The 10,071-nt window shown below is 38.0% G+C and overlaps 1 protein-coding gene across 1 annotated transcript in view; it reads left to right on the forward strand.

Moving 5' to 3' along the window:
* The window catches only part of LOC107092899 (ATP-binding cassette sub-family B member 6, mitochondrial-like), a 56,112-nt gene that overhangs the window by 15,123 nt on the left and 30,918 nt on the right, over positions 1–10,071 (forward strand). Inside the window, exons 5-11 of the mRNA XM_015387599.1 lie at positions 2,886–3,001; positions 3,087–3,208; positions 5,316–5,425; positions 5,748–5,813; positions 5,968–6,093; positions 6,962–7,038; positions 7,610–7,673. Coding sequence (XP_015243085.1) covers positions 2,886–3,001; positions 3,087–3,208; positions 5,316–5,425; positions 5,748–5,813; positions 5,968–6,093; positions 6,962–7,038; positions 7,610–7,673 — 681 coding nt within the window. The remainder of the gene's footprint in view (positions 1–2,885; positions 3,002–3,086; positions 3,209–5,315; positions 5,426–5,747; positions 5,814–5,967; positions 6,094–6,961; positions 7,039–7,609; positions 7,674–10,071) is intronic.

Here is a 10,071-nt window from a genome sequence, read left to right on the forward strand (position 1 = left end):
CAATCAATCAATTAATCAATCAATCAATCAATCAATCAATCATCAATCAATCAATCAATCAATCAATCAATCATCAATCAATCAATCAATCAATCAATCAATCATCAATCATCAATCAATCAACTTCATTGTCAACTACAATTTACATTGCAATCCAGATTTCAGTTTCAGTACAAACCGTTCATCGCATACATTGGGTTTGGGGGGGGCTGAGAGGAAGAATGGTTTACTGAGGCCATGCGTGCCGCAGAACCCTGCCTTTGGCTCGTTCTTACGGCTGCCGAGGGCCCCAGCCTGTAGGCAGCTGCCTTAATCTTTGTAGAAGTATAGGAGCCACATTGGGGAAGGTCAGGGGAAAAAAAAGCATATTTCACACTTTATCCTTCACAGGATACAGTTTGATGTATCAAAAAAACCTCAGCACAAGAAAAGCACATGTGACAAGAGACAGACATTTCAGCAGAGGATCACATCGGAGGCGGAGTCACATGAAGTCAATCTGACATTTGAGACATTGGTTTTGTGTGTATGATGAGTGCGTTCAATTTATCGGTGAACGCTGTCAACAGGCCATTGTCTTTGATGAGATGGAAGTTTATCAACAGTTAGGGACGCATCCACAGATGTTCGCATATAGGGGAGGCGGGGAGCAGTTCTTCTGTGACCTTTCACCATAACATCCTGGTTGTATTTGATAAAGGGGAAGACTGAATCCAGAATAACAATTATTGTTTTGAAAGACGGGTGCACAGGAATTTACCATCAGCCTTGAGTCTTTTTTAATGCTGGCTCTTCGTGGTGAATTCAATTTTCCAAATTTGTTGGGCTTTTCCGCTTTGAAGCGAGTGTGCACATCCAAGATATTATCCCATCTCACCTTTGAGTTAAACCACCGCAGCCAGCCTGCGTTCAATCGCACCCAGCATACAGCTCATCCCCCAATCATGCTCGTTCACAGCCTGTGTGAGGGTGTCAACCGCTGCCGGCAGCCTGATCTGTGCCCAAATTGTGGCCGACATCCTCTGCAATTGTAGATACATCAGGTATCCTCCAAATCCAAAAAAGAGAAATCTGAGTATCATAAAACCAAAAATCCATACATCTTTGATATCCTCCACTGACAGCATTGTGAAACACACCATCCTCCAAGCCTTCCGGGAGTCCATGGTGTATGCCACGAAATATGACCCGGTAGGACAGGACAGGTCCCCTTTTCCCTGTCTTCCAGTTGATTAATTGCATTGAGAGACCAGTTGACCGGATCCATTGTTTCAGTTCGGGTGATATGAAGAGAGGGCTCAGAAAATACAAGACACAGCAAAGCAGAGACAGAGTAGGGAGATCAGGGAGTTGCAGAGCAGCACGAAAATGCGACCGCCTCTTTTAAGAGTCAGAATAGTGCGGGGACTTCTGATCCAAGGTAAAATGTAAAATAGGAAAATAGACAACACTCTTATAGATGCATTGGTGCTGAACTACTGAGGTGTCAGTCTGTTAATCAAATTAGGTTTTATTTGTAAAGGGGCATTTAAAACAGCTAAATAAAAAATAGCAAAATGTCTCTTTAAGACTAGCTTTAAAACCTTTGAAATGAGAACCTTCCTAGCTATATTAGTTTATGTGTTCAATAATTTGGCACCTCTCCATGGCTTTAAAAAATTGATCAATGAAAGTGAAGTGTTTAGTAGGGTGTCGTTCAATAACTCACCTATCAAATAATTATGCACCTGAAAACTTGTTTTGTAAAGTTCCTGCAGATGAGTGGTAGTTTTCTGGGATATTTTAAAACCTTCTAAAAAGAATATTCATTTTACAGGTTTTGCTTTTATAAATATTTAAACCTTCTGAAACAAAGGTGCCAAATATTAACATTTATCTTGTGGTGCTACTTTTCTGGCAAAATATATCTGGTTAACAAAAGTTTTAGGCACAGCAGTGGAAAAAAAAAACAACTTGCGTGGACTATATTTACAATATTATAACTATAATAGACCATAAGCAGTTTACTACCAAGTGACTAATCTCTCTAATTTGACCAGTGCTATAATATTTTTTGCACTAACACAATACATTTGATCTCTCAATTTTACTTCTAATCAATATATCTAGGAGTACTGGGGTCGGATTTTATTTACCACTTAAATTAAATGTTTAATGTCAATGTATTTGCCTAGAACCATGTTTGCTGTCACATAAATGTTTTTTTTGTTCTCATAGTCTTTTTGACATTAGATAAGTCATTAACATAAATGAGAAAAACCAAAGGTAGCAAAATAGTTCCACGTGGGACAGTAAATGCAAACAAATGTTTTGTCTTTTTGAAACATGACAATATAACCATTTAAATGCTATAAAAGGAAGACAAAGAGGTAACTATTCTTTGGAGAAAAATACAATGATTAACTGTTTCAAAAGCCTTGGAGAAATAATGATTAAAAACCCACAAGTACATTTATTGTTAGCAGCAGAAATGCTTTTTCTGCCGTTTCATCTCTTTTTAATAACATTTATGAGAAACACGATAAGTTTCAGAGGACTACAGTTACTAAATATCGCTGGACCTTTGGATTTGAGGTATACTCTACAATTGTTTACGTCAAACCCAAATCTTATAGACGAGGACAAAGAAAGAATGTGAAGTCTAAATAATCCTAAAAGCTGGTGAAGGCCTATTCATACATCCAATAAAATCCTGAGTTTTAAGGGTTTATATTCTTTAAAAATGAACGTGGGCATCCTAATGAACTTTGACTGGACTGGAATGGCCGATGTTATTCAAAGGGGAATGACGGAAGCTTTTCTGATCACATTACAAGCACACTACAAGCAAATTTGAAGACAACACTGTACACTTTTCACTTTGCTCACTTTCCCTTTTGGCTAAGGTCCGTGTGTTTTCTCACCTCCATGGATTGTCTGTACGATGGCATCTGGAGAGGCGCACTGGTGATGTGGTAAGAAGCATCGACCGTGGTATGTCCTCCATCAATAATCTGCTAAGGTGAGACAGGTGAAGTGTTTTCTCTTTAGGTCAAATTATGCAGCAGTGCTGAAAATGATCAACATGTGGTTGGTTTTATCCTTAGCTACATCCTGTTCAGTATCCTCCCGACCATCATTGACATCATTATCGCAATTATTTACTTTGTGTCTTACTTCAACATCTGGTTTGGACTCATTGTTTTCACCTGCATGGTCCTCTATCTCAGTAAGTCTTTACTTTGCTTACTTTCTGTCTATCTTTAAGTACAGAAAACTTTATTCTTTAATTCTGCAATACAAGAAGTTAAAGAGAGTAGTTCAGTTAAAACTGCCTACTATCCTCTGGAAGAGCTGGAAAAAATATACCATCTTTTTATTGCCAGTTTTGTTTTCTCCAGAACAGACGGCAGAAACCTGTGCTAGTTTGAAGAAAAAAAACAAAAACACCTGTTGTCTAACTTTAAGCACAACTGGACAGCGACTGACAGTTATTTGAATAGACAGTTAATGAGTTGATTATGTTTTTTCATGAACTGAATGATCAGAACAAAGAATCTTTAATTTCCATCTCTTTATTCCACATTAGAACATTTGGACGGAGCAAAGAAGCTCACAATGAAAGAAAGGTTGCAGAAATATCAGATAATGAATTAAAGAGCTTTATATTGATCACATTTTTAGAAATGATTTAATATTCAATACTAAATAATATAAAAAGTGATATAATACATTTTTTGAGAAGTTAATTTAGAGCCCAGCTCCTCACTCCTGCACAGTGCAGTGTATTTACATAGATATTGATAGCAAATTATTACCATTAATTAATCAAAATATATGATGTTCTGATTGAGATGTCGATATGGAAGTTCAGAGCAAAGAGGGAAAGAAGCTGTTTCGGAATTTGCTGGACCTGCATCGAATGCTGCAAAGCCTCTTCCCAGAGAGCAGCAGGGAGGAAAAGTCCATGTTGGGAGTGTGAGGGGTCATTGGTGATGTTACGGGCTCGGCACAAGCAGCGCGAGATGAAATGTCTTTTATGGAGGAAAGAGGAGCCCCGAAGATCTTCTCTGCTGTTTTTGCTCATTGACATCTTTAAGCTTGAACATGCTTTTCATTGTTGACGATCCGTGACTTTAAGTGGTAAATGGTATTACATTTTTGCACATCTATGTAAGTTACTGACTTACATAGAAGTGCAATAATGAAACCCCACTTGGGTTCAGAGCTGATGGTCCGTTCCTCCCGATCATGCCCCTTCAGGTGTCAATGTCATTTCCCACATTGGCGTTGCATGGGAGCTAAGAAGGCCTGGTACTCTGTACTTCCTTCCAGCCTATAGGCCGAAACAACAGTCTGAAACCTTCCCCATAACAAACGCAAAGTCCACTGGGGTAAACTCAAACATAAGACAGCTGAGCTTAGAGAGACAAAAATTACTGCCCTAGATCTCTCCCCATGGGCCACTTCAGAGCAGAAGAGAGTCCAGCCTCTGTCAAGGAGCTGGATTCAAGAGCCCATGATATATGTGGAGAAGAGCCCATCTATGTCCGGCCAGTATCGCTTCCAACTCCGGCACAAGCACATTTTCCCATCCTAGTAAGGTAACATGCCCTGTCCATGAAGACAGTGTAAGCAACGCATATTGGGTTGCCTCAGCCACTGACACCCAATCCCCTTTGCTCCAGTCTCTCATGGTTCCCCCTCAGCTGGTGAGCCCACTGGGGGATTGAGTAGAGTAACACCTTGGGGCTGGGCCCCGCCCGTTCCCACAAGGAAGGACCCGGCCACCAGGCGCTCAAGGGTGTGGTCCCATCTCTGCCGTACCAGAAGATGTTATGTGCCTCGATTTTTTGTCGTCATGTGGGCTTTGTGAACCGCTTTCTTTTTGACCTGTCACCCAGAGTCTATTTGCTTTAAGATACCACGACAGGGGCATTTAACCCCCCGACAACATAGCCTCAAAGATCATCCAGGCAATGAAGCCCCTCCACTACGCTGAGGTGATGGTTCAAGGATGGAAAGATGTATCTGAATAATGAAAATAGCCTTTGCAGCATAAAACGACAGGAGTACAAGCCACCACTCCAATTTCAATAGGAATCATGAATATATATATAATATCCAAACAGCCCTTCTGCAATAAAGGCCTGCTCATTAACAAGTGTTTATCAGCAGGCTGTTGGATTCTCTGTGTTTTGGACCACATGGGCTTGCTTAACCTGACTGGTCAAAATTACCTGTGTATAAATTAAGTATAAACTCTACTTTCTACAGAGAATGAATATTATGATGGTTTGTATGTTAAATTAAGTATCATTTTTTCCCCTTTGCAGCTTGTACTATTTTGATCACTGAGTGGAGAACTAAATACAGGAGAGAGATGAACAACCAGGACAACAATGCAAAATCCAGAGCGATAGACTCACTGCTCAACTTTGAGACGGTAGTTACAAAACAATTACGAGTGAATGCAGAACAAAGATGCAAGCTGAAATTATCCATTTCTAGTTAAATAACTCTGAAACAAGTTTGTTTAACTTCCCATATTGTTTGATGCTGCTGAGGAATTGCAGTGGAGTCAATGACTTGATGCAATCAGCTGGCTTTCCTTTAATTAAAAAAAACAACTTCTGTAAATCTGACTGTATGATCCGACTGAACTGTCCCTGTAAACTGTCTTGAGATGACATGTGTTGTGAATTAAAGCTATTTATAAACAAACCAGATTGAACATTAATTTTAAATATGTTTCATATCCCTTAAAGGTAAAATATTACAATTCTGAAGATTATGAAGTCCACTGCTTCAATGAGGCTATTTTAAATTATCAGGTAGTTCAATATTACTATTTATTGATGTTTTACAAGCATAATTTTAATGTGTTTATGTCATGTCATGTCCTGAATGCGTGTGTTCAGTTTGTTCTTTTAGAATAAAGAACAAAAGTATTTATTTTGTTTGAAAACATCCCATTTTTCTGTCTAGAGGAGTGAATGGAAGAGCTCAGCTTCTCTGGCTTTGCTTAATCAGGCACAGAACATCATCATCGGATCAGGACTGCTTGCTGGATCTCTGCTCTGTTCCTACATGGTCTCTCAGAAACAGTTTCAGGTATTAAAGCTAGGTGTGGGACTCGATTAAAATCTTTAATGGCATGGCCATAAAACGAATTAATCGTAATTAATCGCATTTTATTCGCATATAAATACCTGACTTGGAAACAGCAAGAAGTTACTTTTTCCACATGGGTTTTGAATGACAATACATAAGCTTAATCAACAAAATATTATTTATTTATTTATGTTTATTTTACATATGACCATGCTATTATCGACTCTCCCATCGTGTATTTTAAAACTAAATTAAACCAAATTTCCCATGCACGGGGCCAACTAAAATGTTTTCATCTGCTTCTTCTAATTCTTCCATGGTTGTCTCTCCTTGTAGTTCAAACCAGCTCTTCCGGTTCTTCTTCTATTTCTGTCTGGCCGTTCTACTGCAGAACGACATAAATACGTTATGGTGTGCGATTAAAATTGCGTTTATTTTTTTATGTCCCAGACCTAATTATGACAGATACAAATATACCTGATTTATGGTAATAGATGTTTTACTTTTCCATTTCATTCTGTCTGGCAGTGTAGAATTCAGACTTGTTGTCCAAGTGCCAGATTTACTCTCCTAAGGGGTGTATCATCGCTTCAGCTAAAATGCTCGGCTTAATGAAAAACTTGAACAGGATCTTCTCTGACCATGGAAAGGTGGGAGGGAATGGTAAAAAGGAAAGAAAGCAAGAGAGGTGGTTTAAAAAGTTCAAAGTAATAAAAAAGGGGAGAGAAGGATGTAATGCCTACTGCTAGTGTGCTTCCTTTCCATTAAGAGGGTATTTTGCAGTGACTTCATGACTTTTCCTTTCTCCTTATTGCTGGTCTGAACTTGGTCATTTTCTTTACAGAATGTTTTTTCTCTTCCCCTGCAGGTTGGAGACTATGTTCTGTTTGGAACCTATATCATCCAGTTGTATATTCCTCTAAATTGGTTTGGGACCTACTACAGGTGTGCAAATAGTTGAATAAATGTTTTGATAGATGTTACATTCACCACATTCAAATATTTCACCATATAGACCATGTATTCCACCATGTATTCCAATAACAGATCATCCACTTAAAGTCCATTTACAGCCAAAAAACTGTAGGTCTCATGTTTAGGTTTTGGGCTGTCCTGGTTGCACGGAGAACAGGAAAAAAATAATTGGACCGTGAGGCTTGAGTTAGAAATGTTTTAAAAGTCAGGAACAAACGGTATATAAATCAATGTTTTTATTTGTATACAGATTATAAATATAAATCAAAGTTTACTCTTACTTGTGTCATTAGTTAGGTTACTTTTTCTGGGTAAATAAAACAGGACCCTTTATTGTCCCACAATGGGGAAATTGTAATTTTGAAATATCAGATGGTTTATTCTGATTTAAGTACAGTTTTTTTGTGGGGGTTTTTGCCACTTCTGAGTGTAACTAATAAATAGATCATTTGCTGTGCCTTTCTATTTTTTAGATGAGTTTATGATATAGGAAAGAAAAAATCAACAATTTTAAAACCAGTGCTGCTCTACGTGTCTGCAGGTTAATTCAGAGTGGACTCATTGATATGGAAAACATGCTGGCTCTACTAGCAGAGCACAGAGAGGTAAGTAACGGTACAAAGGCAACTGGTTTTCAACTTATATTCCTGGTCATGTAATATCTGCTCTATGTGTTATTCTGATATCATTTATATATAATTGTTTTCATAACTTTTTCTAAAAATTTAACTATAATTTTGCTGTAAATACAGCAAGTTTTATTATTCCTGCACTGATGTGTAGGAAACTGGGTCATTCTTATATCCCCTACCCTTGTGTAGGTCTGTGTATCAATCGTTGCTGTATTTCAACAAGTATTAGAAAAAAAGAAAAGAAAAAAACATCAATTAAATTCAGTTCAATCCAATTAAATTTATTTATATAGCACCAATTCATAAACCTCATCTTAGCGGAGACATAAGAGGCCCTTCACTGAGACAATTAAAAAATAAGTGGTTGTTTTATTTACTTAGAGTCCTGAAATGAAGAAAAGTGTCTCATTCTTTAGACATTTGTGGAGAAAATAACATTTTAGATACATCTCATTTGAGAGTTAGCCATTCGAGTGGGTAACTCTGATTGATAAAAATCAAAGATACATTTTAAACCTGAACATCTAACTGCATAAACTTTGCAAATCTTTAACAAAAATACCTGCAAATATGACCTCAAACGTAACTTAAGAAGTTTTTTTTTTAAAACAAGCTCTTTCATGTTACTTTCCTGATAAAGAAATTATTAAAGCAACACTACATAACTTCTTACCACAGTATTAGCTTATTTTTAGATATATTTAGGGATTTTTTTCGGGTCAATATACAGAACTCAATGAAAACAGTGCACTGTGCAGTCTGCTTTCCCCAAAAACTTGACTTAGAGCACTGCTTTAGGGCAGTCTTTTTCTTAAACATGTCGCTCCTTAAGCTAAAAGTTGCTGTGTGGCAAAAAAATTGACAAGACACTCAACTGATCAGGCTTGTATTTTTAGCTCTCTAATGTAGGATTTCATCTGGAGTAGTGAAGCAGCCTTGTCTATACAACGAATTCCATCATTTCTCAATCAAATAGCTTGTTATTAGTTTCCAAAAAACAGAGGAAGACCTTTTAATTTTTTGACATTACTGTAATACAAGTTGCTTTCCAGGAAGTTACAAGTCTAGCGCCTCTAGTAGCTAAAAGTTACAATTGTTGCTTTGAAGAGAAGCCAATATATTAACATCTTAACTAACTTAACAGGTCATTTAGATAATACAATTGTCAGTGACATTTTTTGGACACATTTGGTCACATGATTGTAATCAGATCAGTTAAATGGAATACCGCTACTGATTTATTCAGATTAAAAGAAAACTGAATCCGAAGTGACCCAAATGACTGCTGGTGAGCCTGAAAAACAAAAACAACAAAACAAACAAAAAAACAACATTTACAGTCAGAAGTCAGTTCACAGGCTGGTCAGCAAGCTTTTGTGTTTGTGTGTATTTGTGGCCAACCTGCCTCTCAAGTCTGAGCGTGCTTCAGTTTGTGCATGTGTGCTTCTGTGGGAAAAGGCATCCTCCTTCAGTGTCACTAAAGGCTTGTTAATTCAAAGGCTCTTGATATGGTAAACAGCCACATGAATGTAGACAAAAGTGTTTAAGCACCTTAAAAACAGAGCAGCTCCGTTTCCTTGGCTTGGGAAGCTTGAAGAGAGTGCAGCCAGACAAGAGTGAAATGGATGAAGGAACTGAAAAAACAAAAACAAAAAAAAAAACAATAGCGGTTCTAAAAAGGTCAAACTACAGTCAAAATGTTAAGTGGGAAAAAAAAGCTGAATAATTTCAATATTTAAGTAGAAACATATGTGGGCAATGTCAGGCAACATACTGTACATATTTGAAACTATGAGGGGAAGTCAGGGTACCCAGATAGTCATCTCTGGGTTATCGTGTAAGAAAGAAAAGCATGTGCACTTCAACAACTTCCCACTCTACTTCCCGATTTTATGTGATTTAGCACTTCCAGGATGAGTGACCATACTCACACTCTTTTTGGCTTGGAAAAATGTATCCATCCATCCACTGTCACACTTATCCTAAGTGTGGTCAGAAGGGGCGCTGGTGCCTATCTCCAGCAGTCTACGGGCGAGAGGCAAGGTGCAACCTGGACACGTCGGCAGTCCATCGCAGGCAACAGGAAAAACAACCATTCACGCACGCACTCATACCTAAGGGGAATTTAGAGGAGCCAATTAACATAACAGTCATTTTTGGACTGTGTGAGGAAGCCGGGGTACCCAGAGAGAACCCACACATGCCCAGGGAGAACATTAAAACTCCATGCAGAAAGACCCCAGGCCAGGACCTAAATTTCAAAATGTTAACTAAAATGTTGGAATATTCAAATAGATAGAAACAAGAACTATGAGATAGAAATATTCCAATATCTATGTACCTTTTCATCTGGGTCTTTATCTAAAAATAA

Source organism: Cyprinodon variegatus, unplaced genomic scaffold, assembly GCF_000732505.1.
Source record: "Cyprinodon variegatus isolate N-32 unplaced genomic scaffold, C_variegatus-1.0 Scaffold399, whole genome shotgun sequence".
Classification (NCBI taxonomy): domain Eukaryota; kingdom Metazoa; phylum Chordata; class Actinopteri; order Cyprinodontiformes; family Cyprinodontidae; genus Cyprinodon; species Cyprinodon variegatus.